At 37.9% G+C, this 23,955-nt stretch overlaps 1 protein-coding gene across 37 annotated transcripts in view; it reads left to right on the plus strand.

Annotated features, from left to right (window-relative positions):
* The first annotated feature begins 2,595 nt into the window (after positions 1–2,595).
* Positions 2,596–23,955, plus strand: part of LOC145437880 (adhesion G-protein coupled receptor G7-like) — a 161,772-nt gene continuing 140,412 nt past the window's right edge. For all 37 annotated transcript variants that reach the window (XM_080315224.1, XM_080315228.1, XM_080315232.1 and 34 more), the window contains exons 1-6: positions 2,596–2,766; positions 11,020–11,043; positions 11,109–11,141; positions 16,798–16,854; positions 18,681–18,731; positions 23,130–23,168. In XM_080315224.1, coding sequence (XP_080171350.1) covers positions 2,694–2,766; positions 11,020–11,043; positions 11,109–11,141; positions 16,798–16,854; positions 18,681–18,731; positions 23,130–23,168 — 277 coding nt within the window. In that variant the 5' untranslated portion in view covers positions 2,596–2,693. The remainder of the gene's footprint in view (positions 2,767–11,019; positions 11,044–11,108; positions 11,142–16,797; positions 16,855–18,680; positions 18,732–23,129; positions 23,169–23,955) is intronic.

The following is a 23,955-nucleotide window of genomic DNA, read 5'->3' on the forward strand; positions in this document are numbered from 1 at the left end:
CATCAGGTTCCAATAAATCGCGCGAATCGGCTCTAAAAGACTATATTTTATGTTTATTTACGAAGTAATTTTCGATCGCCTACGAGGTTTGTACATTTTGAAAACTTCTGTTTCACTATTTGCAAAAACATCATCTCAATATGTCGTTTGCGTGAAATTATTTGGTGTGCCATGAAAAATCATCTCGCGTGCCACAAATGGCACGCGTGCCAGGGTTTGCCGAGCCCTGATGTACACGATACCTAGCGACGACCCAGACCGCAATATGTCGCAATACTGATGTACATGCTGACTTTTAACTATCACTAAATGATTCAACTGGAACATTCAAATGCAATAGTAATCCCATCAAATCAATTTTTTCCGTCGCTTAGCCAACAATATTGACGAGGACATGCAAGGAAATAAAAGCTTACGATCAACGGTCTAGGCTAAATCTTTCAATGTATTCATCGTCTGAGTATTACTACTTTGATATTGATCATAGTTTGAACGGGTTTCCATACTTGCTACCGATATTACCCCGTAAACAAAATATACCGCAGCCAACACCCCAATCGCATGGATTTGGATTTGTGTTACAACAGCACCGTAACTGAGGCACCCCAAAACCCTCAATTGGGGGGAGGGCGAGCTCGAAGGGGCCAAAAATTATTTCGTGAATTAGCATAAATTATAGAGTATTTTTTTTTTCAAAATTCATGCAACATTTTCAAAAGTTTTTCGCGCTAGGCGCGATTTCATGTTGCCGAATGTCTTGAATTTTGAGTACTCTTCCCCCAAGAAAAAATACGCAAGATTTATAGAAATGGGCATGTCGGCATTGGCCATTACCGCGCCACGATTTACCAAGACATATAAAGTTTTAGGCCATGTAACACGTGACTCCAAGAAGTGTTCCAGGACGATCGACAGCGAGAAAACCTTGACCGAAAGCGACCGCCCTTATGTTGACCGAAAACTTCGTTATATATACAAAATACAACTAGGTTTAATTGTCCATAGGCGCCTAAATGACTGGCGCAGAATATTCCTGTCTTGTCAATCTGAACCTCGCAAGACAAATACCATCCCGCAGGGAAAAATTATATGCCAGTGAAGAAATACCAATTCGAAATCGTGTGCGTCTTTAACTTTAGTAGCCTACGTTTGGGCGATTCTATATATTTTCATATAGCAGACAGGAGGTCACTAAATAACATCATGTTACGGAGTCATACCAAATGGCCCTATACTGTTTCCAAGACACCTCACTCAACTCTACCGGTAAATCTGATTACGTGAGCAGAGAGGACATGAAATTGATAGCAATAGATATGCAATTCCCTATCTTTTTGACCGACTTTATCATGATTTATCGAAAATTTTCGCGCGTGGCGCTGCCTCACTGCACAGTACGGCTAATTTCGTGGCAAAAGCGAACAACGTGATTGGGTGTAGGTTTATCACCCTGTGGTAGCCCAAGACCCAAGTTCTTTGGGGGGACCTGACGAAGTGCTGTTTTGTTCCTGCCAACGGGTATACGTTTTGAGGGGGGCTGACGGCCCTGTGTTACAATAAACATATCCATCCATGATGGATTCTGCAAATAAACACAATTCGCTGACAACCTACATATGGTGCATTTCGCTGTGTGATTGCGGACCATTCACAAACGAAAAGTTGAATATTTCAAGCAACTTTCGTAACAAAGCAAGTAAAATTACTGAAATTAGCAGGGTGCATGCTCGGTTAGTGTTGAATTTGTTTTATGCTGTCAGCGCCATGCAGAGAGTGGCCCGAAATTGAGCTGCAATGAATTTCAGCTAAGGATGCGATAACGAGGTGAAAAATTGCAATAAATGATAAAAGGTTCGTTTCTGAACGCGAATCTATAATTTTCTGAGGTTCACGCACAAAACACGAACGGGAACCTCACCCTAACAATATCCCTCCCCACAAAATAAGTTGAAGAAAATAAGAATAAGCTATGGAATAGTTGGTCACAGCGCCCCCCCCCTCCTGGGTGAGTTTGCAACCCCAAGTGACGATAGTTACGAATTGGTTGATTAAGCGCGCTGAGAGAAGGAGAGGACGTTTGTACTCTGGACTAGAGGAAACTGCTGGGGAAAATCCGCAAATGGATAGATCTCTCTGTGTACCAAATTGAGATGGATTATTATGGGGTCACGTCGCTCGCGGTCGTACACGGTGCAATCAATGGAGAATCGTCACCAACGTTCTCAGCAGCAGCATCTTCTTACTAACAATACAGTCAATCATGCAAAGAGAATACTAATTATTCAGTGTCACTTGTCGAGGGCAAATTATAAGCACAATTTCAAACACACGTACAGTAGATGAAGTTTCTTGCCCATTACAAATCCATAGAAAGTAAAATGATTTGTAATATGAATTGCCTTGTTCGACTACTTTCGCTGTTTTTGTCTATCCTCGAATTATCTGATATAACTTACATGTCGTATATCATGCTCCCAATAACGTAGATCAACCCAACAGGTCTACGCGACAATGTATTGGATGTGTGAAAAAAGTTGCTAAAAACTTTTCTCATTACGTTGAATATACGGTGAACCTGTATCTGTTCCCAGGAAAATATTTCTACTGCAGTAAACTAATTGCATTCATGGGATTGGATTAATCATCGCCATAACCAACAACTTGGACGTGGCGCCTCAGGTCACATTGAAAATATGCAATATTTACGAAACGTTTTGGGAATTATTCTTCTAGTGGCTTCTGCTGTTGGACAAGTCACCGTGCCAGGTAAATCTGATCATTGTTTTGGTATTTTCCGAGCTATTTGAATGACTTGTTCAATATTCTTAGTCATAGTGGCCTACGTGACGCTATTACTGTAGGCCTACATTACAACATCCACATTATATAGCCGAACCATTAAACGTGTATACTGACATCATTTACAAATTTGAACTCCCTTATCACCGTTTACAAGCATATTTGTTTTACAATTTTTCTACTACATCCGAATTCGTGGTAATACTTTCCTTCCAAGCCCTCGAACGATGATATTACATGGGGTTGTGAGTTTGGAGATCGTTCAAGATCATTTCAAAAACTATCTAAATATGCCCACGAAAAGCTGGAGACAAGTGTCGGAAATATTTTGCTTGTAACATATATAGGATTTAGGAGGAAATTGACGTCCATTTTCAAAGTGAATCCTGCTTCAACTTCTAAATAAAAGCAACAATTTCATGCCATCGCCAACGTGCAACGGTAGGCTAAGTCTCCTCAGTGTATAACAGGGCGGGCAACTTCTCCAGTCGGCGGGCTGGATATAGGGAAATTAAGTACTTGGCGAGCCGGATTGCTGAATCGCTACATTATTAGCACATTTATCCAGGTATACAAGGAATAAATCGTATTTAATGAGTGTACTTTAACAACAGCAATGTCATTTCAAAGTCACTTCTCGCTGATAATGACGAAGACAATATGGATTTGAGAATAGCATTGTCATAAAGGTGTCATGTCTGCTTCTCTCTGACCAATCAACACACGGTGCAAGATTTCAACGCGTTCGATAAGCCCGGTACCCCAAATTTACAAAGATATCAATTCATTAGGGTTGAGTAAGTGACGAGATAGCGTCGTTGTTCAACTGTGTGGCCTAATGAATCTCGATATTGAATTCATGCGGCCCGCGTCCTCCGCGACATTGGAAAAGTGGCCCGCGCCCCGTTTTCAGCTGGCATCTCCTGGCATAAGCGGTGCCTTACGAAAGCCTAGAAGTGTGACGTGCTATAGGTCGGCGGTTACGGATTAAAAAATAAGATATATCGGCCTGGTGTAAATGGTCATTGTAGTCGACAAACACCATGAATACCACAAACGACATTAGGGTTGAGTACATCGCAAATGCCGACAATGAAAGTCTTCTCGCTTCGACGAACTTACGCGTAAGCTCCAATCTCGCAAGGCCGTATGTTGCCCGCCCCTGGTGTATAATGACCGTTCATAATCGCAGTCCAAAGGCACACGACCATGGGACCTATGAGACACGCTCAAAAACTCAAAATGTGTTAACTTGTTTTGTTGTGTACTATAAGCTAAGTTACAGCAAGCCAATGAAGAATGTTTCGTCGCAACCTTCAAGAATAAAATAATTTATATCAACTCAAACGTTGGCATAAAATCATGAATTGATTTACGCCTAAACTTAGAAAATTAATGGCACATACATATCACCCGCAAATCGACATTTTGACTTTCAAATACCTCGTAATAGCGATAAAACACGACAGGTAACTATTATTTACAGCCTATATATATGTAGGCGAGTATCTGTTGTTAAGTGATTAGTTGGTCCATCTATTTTGCTTGATTTGGCTATGGTACCATAGGACCCCCACCCCGTAAATATGATAATTGACTTGAAAATAGTCCACTCGAGGATGTTATTGATTCCAAAAATATGTGTCATTATATACCCTGATACAAGCCCTATACTTCAAATCAAAAATTATGGCGGGTTTGTTAGTCTGAAAGGCGATATAGAAAAATGCAAATGTCGTTCCAAATTTACTTTACACCTCCTAAAACGTAAATCATTCGTCACAGACCCCATAACTCACGCAGGTCGAATTTTTTTGCATGTGAGGAAAGATTATGTCAGCATGTAATTGTAGTCAAATTCACGGATTGTAATCATGAAATTATCATGGAGAATTATTCAAGTATTTTCGGTCCCAGTGATCCATTGGTACCACATCTCCCCTACTTACCCCACTGTTGTTGTATATTGGGTTTGAATGGAATAGAGTTGGTCACGGATACCAAGATCCACGTATCCATTCAAAGTAATTGGTATACGGATTATTGGGTTTCTTGCTGTCACCAGAACGCTTAGCCCATATCGATAATCAAATTGACGAAACATGCGACTGGTCGTACCTCTCATCCAATAGAACACCATTGCGTCAGTTGTTGTATTGATGTTTCTAATGAGGAAAACAAAACGTTGAGTTCATGTTTCTGCATGAGTTGAGTCAGTTCAATTTTCTACATTGAATAAGTCGAATGGCATCCGACATTCATCAAACACGTTCGTGCGAAAGCTTTACGAGCGCGTCGTCATTCATACTTTTATAATAGAGAACAATGGATCTGACCAATCAGTTACGGATACACCATCTATAAATAGCGATTTTCCATGAAATGCAGTAAGCAAACACATATTTTGTTTAAACCTTCAACTAACTATTTCAATGACACATACATATTGAATACATTGGCTAAAATCATCCATATATGATAATGTTGTCTTAATGAATATATTTGACTCGAAATTGGCTGCACTTGTACACATAATTCCAAATTATAATCAATGCTAGCATAAACATAGTTCCAAACATTACTGTGCCTCAGCAACAAATTATTGCACTCAGTTATATTGAAATGTGACATAAATGCGTCGGTACAATGTAAATACAGGCGATGGAATCATTGCCTTGCCTGTAAGTGTTTTGGAAAAACTTATGATCAAACGTAGCTGCATACTGGCCCGTTCTGGTACCAAATTGATCACCTTCCCGCTCATTCCAATACTTGAAAACTCGTCAAATTTACCGCGGATTAGGGATATTTATCCCAGCGGTGTAGTGATAGGTTATCTTTAGGTGTTGCACCTATATGCGGCTTTTGGGATAGCATGGAAGTGATCACGAGATTATGTACGAGAAAGTGCCGTTTGCGTTAGTTCTACGCGGCGCTAGGGTATAAATCGGGAAAATACGTGGTGTTCGTTTCGTACGTTGTCAACGAGTTCAAAAAAAAAATAAGCGACCGAAACGGATTAGGATATATGGTTTGTCTTATTTTTGAAAAATGACTTGATTTGATACTTTCGTAATTAAAAAGTGGAGGATACCTTTTCTTTTGAAACAACAAATTATAGAATATATACCCAAAATTGACTAGGAATTAGGAGACGATGTATTCATTATTTTAGTTCTTCGTAATATGATTTTCGACTATCTTGAGTAATTCATCCACAGTCGGAATTCGGCCAGTGTCCAATTTCGACCACAGCAACGTGTTGTCCATCGTAATTTCGAATGCCCCGGTCGACAGCAGTTGTGTTTCTACGGCTTTACACACGAAATAAGTCATGAGCGAGGCGTAAATTACGTTGTTCAGCGACCACGTATACAAGGTTGGCGTGGCGACTCCGATCTTCTGGAAAATGTCTACTTTACTTACAATCAAGAGGATAAAGATAAATTTGAAAGCAAATATTGCTGATGCTACTTGCTGATTGATCGGTGGAGGCGGATATGTCTTCTCTTCTATTTTAATATCAGGAAACTTTTCTACGATGATGTCCGCGAAGGCCACGGTTGCGCCGTTGTACCCTCATGCAGTACACACTGAAAATACCAGTCTTCTGTCAGGCGTGGATTTCAATTGTTCTTCGTTTCCTCTTCCCCGACTTGAGCCCGTCGTGTGGGACACAACAAGCGCCACGAATAAACAATGCAGGGTGGCTAGGCGTGGCATCTCTCTCGTATATTTTAATCACTTCGGAACACTGTGTCTGAACATACAAAATAGTCCGAAGCTCGAATTAATAAATCAAAATTGTAATTGAAAAATGGCTTAGTAAACAACCTAACAGCCCTATAGTAGTCGATGCTACTTATCGATTTTGGCGATGTGTTTTGAGAAATAATATATATTCAAAATGGAGCAAAACATATTAAGTTGATGCTATAGTCAAAGTCTACCAAAGTTATCAATAATCGCATCAAAAATAATAACACTGGTCAACACATATTTTTAGGCAGACAAAGTAAGAGTGGTTTTGGGGGTTCTGAAGGGCACTGTTTGCAAATATGAACTTATATTTTTCAAATTGGCTCTTGTTGTGGAGATAACCCATGTGGCTATTTTGACCAAAATCTCCCATTTTCACGGTAATGACTAGATATAAAATCGGCTTAGTCGTAGTATAAAATTTAAAAATTTAATCTAATTGTCATTTTTACACACAGAAGACAATTTTAAATCAAAATACATCAAAAGCACTATTTAGGGGTAATAAATTTATCATAGTTACAGACTTTCACGGATATCATGTACATAAATATACTCCAGTCATGTATATAAGTATTTACCTAGATACTCAAATAACGTGCCATTAATTCAATCAGTTTTACGTCAACCACCTATTGTAAATTTGAAATAATCAGTTGGAATACAATATTATTGATATATTTTGAATCGAAATTTTTTTTTGTACGATTTTCGCCTGTAAGCTATTAGTGCAGTTTCTCGTAAGTTTCCGGCAATGGTCTGACATAATATGTTCAATGGTTCATCTCATCTGCCCTGGTATCTTTTTTTGTTGTTGTTCTAATGTCTTGGTAGAACCTCTCCCCTTGCTAATCAACAAGATGATCGGGAAATATATCAAGATAACTGAACAGGAAGTGAACTTTAATGCTCATGTTTGTTCCTAGTTTTCGATATCCAGATAGGAATTTTCGGACCAACAGTTTGTAGTAGGGTGCTTTATGATCAGCTAAAAAGTTTTATTTACTACATCTTAGGAGAAATTACATGCTGTGAACTCCTTCTAATGTGAAATTGGAATCTTTCATCGGTATTCGAATATATCAGATACCAGATTTAAGTTTCTCGTTTGATAGGGTAACTAGGTATACCCACTTTATTGACTCAGTGGAAAATTATCCATCTACCAGTTTAAAGAAATGTGATACATGTGAGTATTGTAGTTAAGCCTTTCAAGGACAAATTTTATAGTTTTATACTCCTCTTTAATCTTGGTAGAATGACGAATTGATACAGGAGAATATGAATTTCCGATGTGCAAAAGTACAATTTTTAGGCTTGACAAACTGCGTTTTTGACAAACAAATATTTCGCATCACGCCATGTTAATACTGATAGAATGACTGAGTGACATGTGGGTTCTTCATAGTCAATTAGCCATTTATGCGCAGTATAAAATTAGAAAAAACTACAATTTTCTTCCTACCAAGTGAAATATTTAGGGGCAAATACAGTAATTTTGGTCTTTTTTAGGGGTATAAATATCTTCTGACAAAGAGCCAATTTGACAAAACTGTTGTGATATTCGTGATCAGCAACCCCAAAAACCCCAGAAACGGCTCTCAGATGTTCTGCCTAAATAAAAATTTCATTTTGTTGACCAGTGTAATCCATGGGAATGCTTGTTGGCAAACTTCCATATACACAACCTTTTGTGGCGAAAGATTCAACTAGCACTCCATAGGTTGAGAAGCACTACACAAGACCAGGAAAGTGTCAGTCAATTTACCTTGTGGCAAAATGGTTAATGGTGCATTGGGAAATGTCTTTTGGTTTTAAGTTTCACATAAATATGCTCCCACAGCATTTGTATTGTGTAGAGTAGGGGAGGTGTATCTATAATTTAATATTATAACATTGCGAATCCGAAACCCAAATGTCATTATATCCTTATACATTTCTCAAAAAGGTAATATAGAATGAGAGCGGGCGCATCGCGCATTAGGATATACTTATCATGTCATAAATATCACGCATTTAATGGTACCAGGAATACGTTTGCGATAGGGGTATGTCGTTTATTGAATCGCAATAAATTCGTTTGCTCATCGTCGTTAACAAAATAGAGTGACTAACATAACATACCACGTCCGTGTGTGCATGATACCACTGTATCGATACCTTTACGAACCGCCACGTTTAACGCTGAGAGAATTAAATTCATCATGTCAATAATACCGCTGAATGTCTCTATGAACATTGCCCCATCACCTTGATCCGGTTCTTATTCGGCACGCACGACCCTTGCCCTAGCCCAGCAAGTATACTAAACCCACAATACTTTTGCGCAATGTTATAAGCCGTGTTTGTCGTTTGAGAAAGACACCACATCCCACTTGAAATGTCTGATTCATTCCAATGTCAATATACGATAGGTGCGATTCATACCGTAACTGGCATCAATCTACGCATGTTAGCTTTACTACTCAACCTAAATGCATGAACGATCGGCCATACTCAGTTCATTGCATTTTCGACACAGTATAGGCTTCTACATGATATAAAAGTTCGATGCATGATCTCGAAAGACATGTACACGGTAGCGCTCTTGATATATACAATATAAATAGAGAAGTAGATTATCCTTGCAGGTGAAATACTGTCTCAAGTACAATTCAATTGTAATACTGCTGCTGATAGCATTTGCAGCTCTGAAGCAAAAAATAAAGTGGCATGCAATCTCCACTTTCTCGCCTTGGCATGAATTGACATTTCCAGAGCGTCAGAAATGACTCAAACCTCGAGATCGACTGATTGCCTATGCGTATCGTGTGAGGGTGTTAGACGTAGCACTTCTCCAATCCTTGTTTACACAAACCCTTGTTGACGTCCTCATGTCCCATTTAAAGGGTGCTCTTAAATGATTCACTCTGTTTTACATCAGTATCCGGGATTGCGTGTCATGTGTCGCTGATGATCTAACTAAACAAAGGATCCGTGAATATAACAAATAGGTATGGTGCGAAACGCAGAAAGGTTCTGGTTCGTGTGAACACGAAGGCGAATACGAGCCTCTGAAGTGACAATACTAATTTCAAACACCACTTTTCCGGTTGGCTATGAATGTGTACGTGTTGAGGGAAAAGTAGTTTTACAAAACGTAATTGTCGGCTCTCGTTCTAAAGCAGTGGTTCCCTACCTTTTATTAGATACGCCCCCCTTTATGATAGTGAAAAATCTCGCGCCCCCATTATCGTCATATCACAAAATCCAACCAGGATGCTAGCAATCCCAACAGATTGTTTGATGGCATGGAAGGTTTTGGCTGTTGATGAGAGAATTCAAAAATATGAAATTCGGTCTATATATAGAGAAATACCGATGAATTAGAGGTAAATCGCGCCGAGCGCGAAAAAGTCGACAGCTTCTTCGCCCCCCATCCCCCCTCAGATGCTTTCACGCCCACCAGGTTGAGAACCACTGTTCTAAAGTATGAAAGCGTCCCATTGACTTCATCCGAATTATGGATGGCCACCTTTGAACGTCATCAACGTCATATCAACGTCCCTGCAAGTGCGCGAATATACCTATTTGTATATGTTTTATATACAAAGAGCATTCCTGAATCCAGCTGAATGTTTGTTATCCTATGTCGATAGGATTGGTAATAGAAAGTGCCGTTTGGTTTCTCTTCAACGCCACTGCATGTAAATATATTGCTTAAAAGTTCTGCAGTAAAAACAACGCCCTTTATACAATTCGAAACATGAGTTATACGGATATTACTAGAGCGAGCAAACGATTTCCAGTAGTATTTTTCAGAATAACTCATTGGTAACAATCTGTCGGTTGAAAGGTTATTTCTATTAGGCCTACAAGCTCCCATTATTCCACCCGGCATCTAGTGGTTGTCAAAGAACATTCGGTACGGGTCTTAGAAGCTCACGAACAATCATGGGAAACATAAACATCATATACAGTTGTATCAGGCGACTAACTGCCACTGTGCGGGAGTGGATATGCTTTTGATAACGCTGCTAACCCGTCTACTGGTCAAACAGTAAGCTTTACTGGATTCGAGTCACATGATTACCCGCAAACAGACTAAACGTTAAGCAGAACCGACCAAGGTTCGATTACAAAAGTTAACATATGAATCATCATGTTTTACATAGCGACTACGAATGTGAACTGAACGTTCGCTCTGGGCTTAATAATAATATATAGTTAAATACACTATTATACAATGTCTGCAAAACCATAACGTGAATGCATAATTGAATAATATATTCATTATGAAATGCACCTGACTATATTATTCAATATAGTAAATATTAGGTGTTTCAAGACAAATGAAAGATACATAAACTGTTATCAATGTCTCCTGATAAGCGCGAGAAATTCGGTTTTATAAAAAAGCACGAATATATACAATGCCGAATGTATTTTCTTGATGGTAATAAATATTATTTTCATTTCTAGGAGAATTATTTGCTGCGTCTGGAGGTGAGAATCATTATTTCTTATAATCCGAAATCCTCAATTCAAATCGTTTTTAACATCTTTTTCAGAGGAAACTACAACCGCAGAAACAAATATCAACGGTAATTATCCACAATTATGTTTGATATCGCGATACAGTCATGTAATGGAGCAATTTCTCAAGTGTAGATTAGTTTACTTCATAATTCTGCGCTAATCTGATGACTACCTTCACCTCCTAACCCGTCAGCCTCTATTGAATAGAATCTTCAACGCGTCGCCTAAGAGTTTTGTAGAAAGTGGAGTTAACTAACTCGAAATTTCCGAAATATAGGACATTTGGCCATTTTCAGCGTACTCGGAGGGCCATTCAGCTTTCTTGAGATTTTGGTGTTGAATATTTTTTGATTGGCGATTATAACGCAAGTGGTTTTGTTCGCCAGTTCTTGACAAAAGAGCACAACATCGCCCCGAAAAATAACAAATAGTACTTCTATGTAATGTTTGATTTTGCAACAAATATTTTGCCTCATCCCTACAAATTCACGAAATGAATGTAAATAAATCCACCTTACGCTTATCCAGTGCATGATGAACATTTGCAAACGATCGTAGGCTAATACATTAAAAATGTGACCCAATGTGAACTACTTGGCCGCTTTGACGCTGCAAAGCATATGACGTGGCTTAATACAAAATGAAAATGGAGGGCTCACCATAACATCTGAATATTTGGATTTTTTTATTCTCGATGTTCAACGTAAAAAAATAATTTTGACTATGCCCGAGTAAGTGTCGGTAACGGAGAATGGTAGAATCTTATCCAAAGCCTATATAGTAGGCTATATACAATATCCATGTATGTCTCGATATCGCAATATTGAGGCCTGTGGCTACTATCAAGTGGGAAAAGAAACCCTTGGCCGATTTTGAGTTGGTGAACACCGAGCTAGACTGATGTGATGAAAATATATGTCCCACGCCAATGCTTGTACATGAAAACGGAAACTACCACGGAAATCAGAAAGCCAATTCTCGGGATGTCGATCGAAATTTGACGGACTTGTTAGCGAATTAACACGCTTTGACACATCATTCTTAATCCTGGTTTTGTTCTCTGTATATATTCCATCGCAAGCTTAGCTGTTTACGGTAGATGCTGTTTTATCTATACACAGTTTTTGCTAAAAGCAAAGTCACTTTGTGAAAGCAATATTGAGTGTTTATTGACTCACCTAGGGTTGCATTTAAATCAAACAGTGTTTTAAAAAAAGGCCTTTACAAAAAATTGTGTTTTCTTAGTCGTAAAATTATGCCATAACTGTGTGAATACTTTCCAAAAACGTGATGTATGAGCCTACGGATAATTATAAACCGATATAGCCTACGTATATTGACATGGGATGGTTGAAACCTTCAGAATAGTCAGCGCAACAATAATAGTGCAGATATTTCGTCAAACGAGCTAAATTTACCCTATATTTCAATTTTGTCGATGTCAATCCACTATGAGGTCACAATTGAATATTCGTGACGTCATGACATGATTAAAAAAACATAAAAATCAATAAAAAAAAATGTTTTAAATTAGGACCTTGTTTTAAACAGGTTTGTTTTAATTTGATTTTTGTTTTAAAGGAAACCCTAGACTCAACCCTGTTCTTATTTTTTGGTTTGCGATTGTTGGATCCTTATATAATTTATATACATATATATTCCTGAGAGACCGTCGGGAAACTACGGTGGTAAGAACTTCAAGAGAGATTACAGTTCGTGTGTAATGTTATGGAATGTGGTAATCGATAAGTCACGATAGGCCTACCAACAAAAGCAGTAACTATACACACATATCAATATTACCATTGCACTTTAAAACTCACACGAGTATTCTTATTGTTTGACCATATCAATGTGAAAAATTATACATTAACTATTCCCCCTACGTGGACAAACCTTAGTTATGGGACATACCTGGAACATTGGAATGCTTAGAAGGCTATAACTGTTTGCCTATTGGTGGTTGTCGTTGCTATTACTTGCGAAAAGGGCCATGAATTCTAGACATTATCCATACCACGCATTAAATTTTATCTGCGTACACACAAAACTGGTCTCTAGACACGATCATAACACTTAGCAACAATTCTGAACGACAAATTTGTTGACCTTTATTTAGAACTTGTTTCATGCTAATTTTGAAGTGCTGGTGTTTGTTTCAATCACAATATGTTTTTGTGCTACGACATAGATCCCAAATATGCAATTTTCATGAATATAGCTATATTACTTTTCCATGCCATATAGAAATACACACTTTATCATATAATGTATTATATAGCCAAGAGGTCAATTGAATTATTAGGGAAAACGGACTGGTATCGATCTAGGATGATGCTTTCACCCATTTTTGGTTAGAGGATGCAATCATCAGAGGATGTTTCAGATACATATTTGATGCAAACTGCAGGATATGGCAAGACAAATAAACGTTACATTTACTACCAACGTTAGGTCCAATAACACATTCAGCATATTCAGTGTAAGTTGAAACTCCTCTACGCTCGGTAATTTGTATCAAGATGAATATCTCAGTGATAGCAGATCTAATGATGAAGATTTTGAAATCGAAGATGATTCAGAACGAAGAGTAGTCTATCAAAACGACTTAAATGATCTGACATAGGCTTTGGGACTTCGAAGAAAAATATTTGGAACTTTTAGCATCTTTGCGAATTGAGAACATATTATTTGATAAGAGAGAGATGATATCTCACTTTGCATCGCGGAGAAATGGCGTTTTCATCATAGGGCTGCACTTTCAATAGCTTTGTATATTGCCCTGATAATGCATTGGCATGATACTGTTATCATGGGTTGCTGGGATTTACAACTCAAGTGAATGGTAAATGTCTATCTGTAGTTCAAAAAGGATCATAAAGTGTGGCATTCTTCAAATTTGCAACGTTTTAGGTGTAGTAACAATTGCACACTCAGGTAGTCTTCGTGAATAATACAGAAATATCAATAATAATACATAAACATTGAATTTTTGCAATATTACTAGCACGATTGGATAATATGTGTAAGCTTTGAAATACTGGGTATTCCTAGTGTTCAGACAACAAGGATGCACATGTAACCCTGATACACATGTGCCACTGCCATATGTTTATGTCGGACAGCAAAGATTTTAAAAAAGCTAAAATATCTAGATATTTTACCGGGAAACCTTGACATAGTCAGCGATGGGCAAATATGAGAGTAGGCATATCCCTCCCCCCAAACTTTTAGAAGCTTTTCGTAAAATAAATAAATATAACAGTATTTTGGGAAGAATGAATGCAACCTAAGAAAATTTTCGCGCTTGGCGCGATTTAGTGTCCGTACAAGTCTTGATTTTATTATCGGTATCCCGAAAAAATATATTCCACAAATACCCATAATTGAATTAAGATGCATTTTCGATTATGAGAATACAACGGTGCCAGCGGATACAGGAGAGTAGTACGAGTTCGTTGGGTTCATTGAGTCTAGAGGTGTCAGTTCAGTATGGGGGTTGAGGGACTGATGTTAGTTCCGGCGATTTCCGCACCGGGACACACGAATACATATAAAGTAGGCTACATGCGACAATAGGAATAATGATTCGACTATATTTCAAAAAAATTAAAAGTCTACTTCCAACTCCCCATTTTATTTAGGGTCAGGTTGCTTCCCGGATTATGAATTGTTACCGCGTTTAATGACCATACAATTCATCCTTAGAAGCGTTGATTAACGAAGTACTTCTACTTACGGCCTACCGAACTAGGTTTTGTCTACCTGCACTACCTACTCGAGTGCTTACGTTTTAAAGTACTCCCACCTATACGTAACAGTATTTTGGGGAGAAACTACCTAATTTCGCACTTTTAATTTTGTAAAATAGAAATTAGTTTGTGAGGAATTTTAAATCACCTGTGATATTTTGTAAACACAAAAAGAGCAAAATATTTCCTGTTTCACGATGACTGAAAGTATTTGAGTACATTTGTTGTGTATTTGGTCATTTTCCGTTGGTCACTAAGATGCGCTTTCCCGTTTTGGAAGTAAAAATCATCGATTAGCTGCTTAAAATAACCTACTTTGACGATTAAATATACTTTTGGAAACTAATTACTTTGGTACTTTTTAGTTAATCATTCTCGATTTCCACTTGAAGTAATATTTATGTGTCTTATATATGGCTTAAAGTAGGCTCCTCGGGGATTGTGAGAATAATTCTAACATGCGTGAAAGACCTCACTATATCCACGGGGTTCGGTATTACAACATTGATAGTATCGTATATGTGTTGCATTCAAGTGAAGCCCATTATCTAGCCGACAGGAATTGAATCCATCCTTAAATATGCTCCTTTTTTCTATAACATAGTATACTATTGTAAAAATCTTGAGACCTGGTGTAAAAGGCCATAGTAGCTGAACACCATATGTACAATACTAACAACAGCAACAACTATACTATTGTAGGAATCAATCTCCAGCGCTTTACCCCGTGATTTTCCCATGCAGTCGGTCGCATATGTAGGCTAAGTAAACTTCAATATACAATTGAATGCTATATTCGTATTGAAATGAGCCCGAATATTTTTATGCTGACACTCGTCAGGGGTAATCGTCAGCAACTAGTAGAGGATTGAAAAGAACATTGCATATCAACAATGGTATCACAAAATTTGTTGTTGATACTGTTAATATACAATTTTCGTCATAATTCTCCACTAGTTGCTGAAGGTTACTCCTGGACGAGTGTCAACGGAAAATAGTCCTGTTCATTTTTATATGACTATACCATACAATTGTATATTGAAATTCTCTACCTCCAAGAAGCTCTGCGAAGTAGACTGCTGTACAAATTAAGCGAGAGTATAGGAAGCAGTCTGACACGTGAAATTATTCAAACACGTTTCGAGTCAAAAAGAGGATTGATCAGACTGATTTTACGCTCCCAAACCCTCTGTAAAGTCATGTAGATTGCTAGTGCCGTAATTTACAACTCGCAGATTGTCCGCGACTTCAAATCATTCTTGCGAGTGCTAAATGAAAAATATTTAGAAACGTTATAAATTGCGCTATGTGGTATCGAATTCGAGAGAGATATTCACCGATTTAGGGTTGCATCTAAATCAAATATTGTTTTAAAACAATTTGCATATTTTAAAAAGTGCTATTCTATGAAAAAAAATGTGTTTATTCGTTTTCAAATGTTGCATTATCATACTATAATTCAGTGAATACTTTACGTGTATAGTATGAGGCTACCGATGATTTGAACTTGATGATTTCGTCGGCGTACGCGATATGGAATGGTCGGAGCCCTCGACATCCCCGTCGGTTTAATAGTTATAGAACGTAGATATTGATGATTGGTACGGAATGGATATTCTGATGATATGGACAACCGACCGCAAAAATGCTGCGAAACGATTTAGTCCTGGTTAAAAACATTTATGGCCCGTTTATTACCGGAATCCTTTTTCGTCAAAGGAGTCATAACTACTCTATATTTTCAATTGCCAATGTCCATCCACCATGACGTCACAAGTAAAGTGTGTGGTTTAAAAGACACAAAAAACAACAACAACAGTAAAAACATGTTTTGAGAAAGGACGATGTTTTATTACCATGCCTGTTTTTAACGCAATCCTTTACCGATTTCGGTAAGCCATTCTGGATTTCCGCGACGCCATCCAATGTTGCTCCAGCCCCTATCTTGACTTCAAACGTTCTATTACAGAGACGACAACTACGTGGACCATCTTTGACAATGAGACTACCACCGGAGTTACTACTGGTATGTATTTCCTGTCCACATATGAGTTATTCGTACTGCTCATGTATACGATAAAGCAGTGGTTCTCAACCGGGGGTCCGCGAAGCAATTTCAAAGGGTCCGCAAGACTTCCGACTTAGCAAAATGATTGATAGCCTTATCTGTATTTTTCAATTAGGTTAATCACGAGACAAATTCACTTCAAAACTAGTAAAACTTCTCGACACACATTACCAAAATTGCCGTCGGAAATGAAATATCCTACTGTGCAACCTCATTTTAATTGATAAATATACATCAGCTTAATGATACAAACAGAACCCAAAATTTGAAGAAGTTTTGTCGGGGTTAGTGAAAATATAAAAAGTTAGGGTAGTAAGGTCAATCAGGGTGGCTTTGAAAGATTACAAGTTGTCAGTCTCATCAAGATAATGATCAGTCGCTAGAAATGGAAATTTTTAATCCATTTACGTCTGAAATTTATATAACCACTATTGGAGAAGAACTTCAAGATGAGCTGCTGGATAAATGGCTTTGAAATAATAATTTCTACATAATGTATGATAATATTTACAGGATAAGTCATATCACGGTTGTACGATAATTAGGCTAAATTTTACCAGAAGCTTGAGGGCTTCCGCGGGAGTTCCTGACGGCCAAAATTGGGTCCGCGAAGACAAAAAGGTTAAGAACCACTGCGATAGAGTGAATAAAAGTTTACATATTTTTTTGAGTCAATGATATTCTACCAATAATTCAAACAAAGGGTGACGAATAAGATTTAAAAATATATTAATGTTGATAACGTCTGTCCTTGCGTTAGCAGGAGTCCAGCATTTATTCTACATATATACCTGCGGGCTTTTATCGGGTGAAAGTAGTTTTAGTATGGTAAAAGATTACGGATTATCATAAGTAAATATACATATATACGTCTCTCATTATACGTCAGTGTTTCTCTCGACCTTTTTTCGCGCTCTTACCCCTACAGACCATCCCTAACCGTACTCCTGAACCCATGTTCATTGTCATGCAGTCTCTAAACTCCGGTCTTGGGTCCCATATGGGTTTCAAACCGACTTGCGATACGCACGATTTCATTACCATCAATAGACACACGATTCCCAACACAAAACTCTTCCATAGCGAATAAATTCCGAAATTGCACAATGAAAAGACGCAAGGCTAATGCATTTCGTAACCCTTAATTTGGTGCCCCAAATTCTCTTGTTAAGAACCATGCTTCACATCTAGCTATCCGACCACTGTTTTCGGCGTAACGCGTATATTTTTAACTGGTAATCGTTTGGGAATTTTGAAGGAGTGAATAATTATTTTTTTGTGGTATAAATGTTGAAATATGAATTACAAATAGCTTTGGGATTTGTATCACTAATTAACAGGTACTTTTCTCTACGCAGTTAACATTGATAAATCGGAATCACAGGAATATTATTATAAATAAACAAATAGTCATTGTGCCAAGAATCTTTAAATAGAGTAACGTCCTAATTTTAGTGTTCTTTATTTTTCATCTATCTAGAAATATATTATCTAATATGTTGACCGACGTCAGTCATATATGACTTTTGCTGTAATCAGCATCGTGTTGGTGTATCGCAATCTGCAACACATCCACAACTAAACATGATAAAAAACATTCGGCTTTATTGACCTTCCCATTTCGATATTCTCACAGTTTTCGACCACCCCGCGGGCGTATTGCTTTTCACAAAGTCACGTATATCATTTATCGTTGTGATATGTGAAGTCTCTATTTTCGTCCTCTTACGATTTTCGTGAAATGGCTGTTTATATATGGGAATAATTTATGTTCCGTGACACAGATTCCTCTTGGTACCCTTCTGGAGATGAACCAACTGATGAACCTGTGACAAGTGAGTGAGAAATCATTATTGGCGGTATATGCTGGTATGCTTACATATCACAGACTTTCACCTAATAGGAATAGGTATTACGTATTTCCGTAATTCGCCATGAATAGTAATCAATATGAGAAACGTAGGAAACAAAATAAAATAGTAGGCCTATTTCATGCTTATACTTGATTCGTGCAGTCAATCACGAATATTGCAGCCTAATCCAAAGTTCTAATCATATGACTGGGTCTCTTGCATATTTACCATGGATGGGAACACAGTGAACTTGGAAACGGCCAATGAATTCACAGTAGATATATCACTGCGCGAATATTTTGTTTGCATGAAATTAGGCAAATATTACATTATTTCAACGATAACTTTGGTACGGTAGCGACCAATATTTACAACCTTCACGATCCATACTTTGAGAACCACTGATGTAACCAATGTCGGGGCTAATAGCTTCAGATAAGCAGTTAGTGGGATTCCTTGCTTGAAACGATAGATCTGCCAAAACTAAAAATGTTTTACATGCCAGTAGGTAATACTTTGACATTGACGTGTCTCGCTGCATACTATAGTGGTTGCCGATCACTAAACTAAGGTAAACTGATTGCTACTATATTATATTTGGTACATTTAAAAGATTTTAGAGGTATTGGCCGGTGGACGAATTACACGTCGGCCATAGACACGAATGGTATATAAACACTATGATTGTAATTCACGCGTGTATCATCAATCAATATATTTTGGACAGGGTAATGATGCATTCGTTGCAAATACTGAGATCTGCGTCCCACACACCGACTGGCACAGTCTCACGTAGGCCTATATATTGTCAAATATAGTTCCTGCGATTAAACCTAGTTATCGCATGATTTTGCGTCACAGGCGTCAAAGACTCAGTCGTAAATATAACACGAGGTTCGACTTGACAAAATATTGATAGCATTGACGCAAATCTTTGTAATTGATTCTCGTAGAACAAAAATGGTTTGACAACGGGGCTGAGAAGCATCTTGTTTCACCTTATTGATAAGAAGCCATGAACGTGTCACGGATACAGTTATCACCATAAAGTAGGGTTACCCGTAGGGTTGCCATACGTCCGGAATTTCCCGGACATGTCCGGAATTTCACTGTTCAAACTAGCGTCCAGGAGGAATTTCTAAAATATGCCAAATGTCCGGAATTTTGAAGATTTGACGTAGGCTCATAACTTTTTCGTAAATCAGCATAACAACAATATTTTTGGGGAATATTTATGCTGATGCATGATAATTTTCTTCGCGCTGCGCGCGATTTACTACCAGAGTTATTGAGACTACCACCCTCGCAAAAACTGCAATAAAATATAAATAAAAACAACCTTCATTTACTGGAATAAGCCTAATTCTAATCGCCATTATAGGAGAACGGTATATTCCTAGACATCATTAAGGCCGTTTAAATGCTTTATTAAAATATGGTGGTTCCAAATCGGGGGGGGGGGTCGTTTGCCTTTATTCTGGGGTTTGCGAATATTTTGAGCGAAATCAGCTTCCAAAATAGCCCGTGAGTGACTCTGGGCAAAGGTGCTGACTTCTTAAATTGGAGATGGAGTCGCGACCATAAAAGGTTGGAAACCACTGGATGTTTTTTTATAAAGTTCCGTCGTGCGCACCGGCAAGTTGCATAGATTACCCAATAGTGTGGGCTCAAAATCATTGTATATTTTGGCGGGCGGGAGCTGAAAACATGTGCTTGCGGTCCCGGTTACGCAACACACAGCCACATACTCTTGAACCGGATCGTGATCATGACCAACCACCTCTGGTCCATGAGAAAAGCTTTGCTAGTGTTACGCCATAACTCATTTTGAAATCCACTAGTGGGTGCTAAAGAGTGTCCGGAATTTGGGTTCCTAAAATATGGCAACCCTAGGTTACCGTAAGTCCAAACTTTGAGAGCCAGGCGATTGCACAGACACAACTAAAATGGCCATAACCATAACCATACATGACGCGAAATCTGGAATCTGGACGTTAGAGCATGTATTTCGGAAGTCGACTTTACACAATGATCACCAAAACATTATTTCCCGTAAAGCTTTTCGTATTACATGTCTTATCGTCCGATATTATAGATTTCGTGATTTGTAGATCAGTCCTCCTTGCGGGATCACAAAATATAGTAACCCTATCATGGAGCAAACTCATTGGCTTACGAAATCCATTGCAAGCATGTGGTGCTACAAGGTGGTCAAAGTAGTCAAGAAAGCTACTCAAGTAGAAGTAGAAGTAGCGACGGAAAAATCTACTCAAGTACGAGTAGAAGTACTTCTTTCGTAAGCAACCGAAAACTACTTGAAGTAGAAGTAGAATTTACCGACTTTAAATCTACTCAAGTAAGTAAGTAGTTGTGAAAACGATCGTAATTCATTTGCATGGACTGTCAAAAGCTGCAAATGGCGCTATGCGGAAGGTGTAGAAAGCTCGATTCATACTGATGCATCCCAATTTTTGACAGAATAAGCAGTCGTCCACATCATGCGGGATGTAAATGATAGTATTGATATGGAAATGCGATACTAATCATTTGTTTATTCGAACACCCGGTTTTAGAGAATATCGTGGCATGGTGCCCTCCCGCATATTATAAGGCCCCTAGCTCTGTCGAAGAGCAACACGGATAAGTTGTGGTGGATACGGCTTTAACACTTTGCGCGATTAGTATACGTTGATTAAGAATATGGTAGATCATAAAAATGCCATATAGTGTATGGCTTTATTTTCGGAAAATATAAGGCATTACTACACTTGCTTTTATACTTCAACATGTATGTTCTCCTGACAAGAGAACTGAAACTATAATTAGAACACAACGTATAATACTCGTAATTGAAAGAAAAATACAAATACAAATACTACTTCTAAACAGCGGAGAATATATTTCATGTCATTTGTCCAGAACGTTTCAACGGGGGTTTGGTAAAACAGGTCTAACGTTAAAAAAAGTTCAAGTATACTTTTTCGGATTAGGACACGTCATGGGCTGCTAGGTATAATAGGCAATTGCTAGATTGCGAAACGGTAGTTTCAAACGTTATTGGGGGCCATAATTACCGCGATGAAATATTTGATATAGGCGACAATGCGGTGTGAACGGAACCACGCAGCCCGGTAACTAAATTTTATTCATGGATACTTTCGCTAAAACATATTTGTCACTCCATATAAACTGTGCGCGAAGCGCAACGAAAATTCTGGGTATTACATAACTTTTATGAGAATTAAATGTCAGTCCTACGTGAAAACAGCCCTGAAATTTCTTAAACTATCTTTCTTTTTGGTCGATTAGACTACTTCTACTTGACAAACTGAAAATAGCGAAAAGTAAGTAAGTAGTTCACAAAATATTGCGAAGTATAAGTATAAGTAGCGAAAATAAGATCTACTTGAGTAAGTACCAGAAGTAGAGGAAAACTACTTGAGTACTTCGAAAAAGTAGAATTGCTTCGTTACTGACCACCTCTGGCTACAATCCACCCGCCAATATAGTGTTTGAGCAGTCTGGGCTATTCTGTTTTATGGAAGAAATTTAGAGGTAGTCAAAGTAGCCAAGAAAGCGACCCAAGCACAAGTAGAAGTATTGCGTTTTAAAACAACCCAAAACTAGTTGGAAATAGGAATTACTCTCAATGCATTTAAAACTGCATGAATCACAAACATGCTTCGCAAACAATATTGCAGGCAGTGTTCACATGACTTTCGATTTTGAAATGGCATGGTGCAAAAACCATTTGCAGTTATACGCAGCATGTCGAATTATACATACATACATACCTGACTTATCACTTATACCTGACTTTCCAATTATACATACATACATACATACATACATACCTGACTTAGTCAGTCAATAAACGGTAATTGTCTCACAAATAGAAAATCACGCACTGTTATCTTCCCATATTCCAATATTATTTTCAGACAGTCAAAATATCAATCTATACATTAACTAATGTAGCATATCGATGATAAGATATCTTCATTATTCTTACCCTTGTCTCTAATTTTTTAATCACATGCAATATGTTCTTTTGATTTGTGGGAACAATAGCATTTACTGAAACTTTTCAAGAACCCACAAGTGCGTGCTGACTTCGAATTGCAATTATTCTGCTCGTTCACAAATGTTGCATAACTGCCGTATCATTTTCATTCCTTGTTGCCTCAAACGTATTGTGACCAAATGAATTTACTTAATTGCTGTTTATAGTGTCACCAAGCGATACTGACACCACTTTCCAGTCAACGGATCTAATATTAACCATAAAAGTTATAGATCATTTAGACGTGATCATCATCATCTCCATATTTCCTTCTTCATTCAAGTATATAGCCTACATTCGGGCTTATTACTTTGCAGATACAACAATAACTACTGAATCGACTGCGCAAACAACAGGTTGGTGCTGATGAAGTTTTAGGCAAACAGAAAATGAGAGAATTTTTCTTGGCTTCAACATTAGAAGTACAGAATTATTGGTAACCCACGACACAATTAATTCTATATTTGTTTCTCAATTCAGAATTTCCAGCGACCCTATTAATCACCAGAGCTCACGCAATTCATGGCCTATAATAAACTCCTGTATACACTATTGCAGCTGTTCTCAACCTTTCTGTCTTCGCGGACCCCTTTTGAACTATCAAGGACCCCCTGAAGTCTTAGTTCAAATTTAGCTCAAGTATCGAATAATCATCATCTGGCCTGTGCAAATCATAACTGTGGGCTAGTGATAAACACCAACAAAATGACTTTTCTCGAAAATAAGGTCATATACTATTCATGTCGAAATTGTATTGACTTTTATTATTTCACGGCGAATTCTGTAACTGCATTTCTTGAAATACGTGGTCGTGTCTAGAAACCAACAAAAACAGGTCGTGACTAATGTAATAATAACGTGTAGCGCTTCAGACGACACATTTTGGTATGATCGCAACAATGGCACCAAAATTGACAAACAAATTTTAATGAACATATAACGGAAAGCCTGGTCAATGGTCATTTTTATCTAGCAGCTCATCTTGAAGTTCTTGTGGAAAACCACTATGCATGTATATCACGGTAGAAAATAGATTTTTCTAAACATTTAGAATTCACCGTTATTGACCTTGCTAATTCAACTTTTAATTTTTCCACAATCCCTAACAAAACATCTCTAAACGGCAAGATATTTGTATCAGTA

The sequence above is a fragment of the Botryllus schlosseri genome, chromosome 4, assembly GCF_051294905.1.
Source record: "Botryllus schlosseri isolate E-star chromosome 4, Bs_hap1, whole genome shotgun sequence".
Classification (NCBI taxonomy): domain Eukaryota; kingdom Metazoa; phylum Chordata; class Ascidiacea; order Stolidobranchia; family Styelidae; genus Botryllus; species Botryllus schlosseri.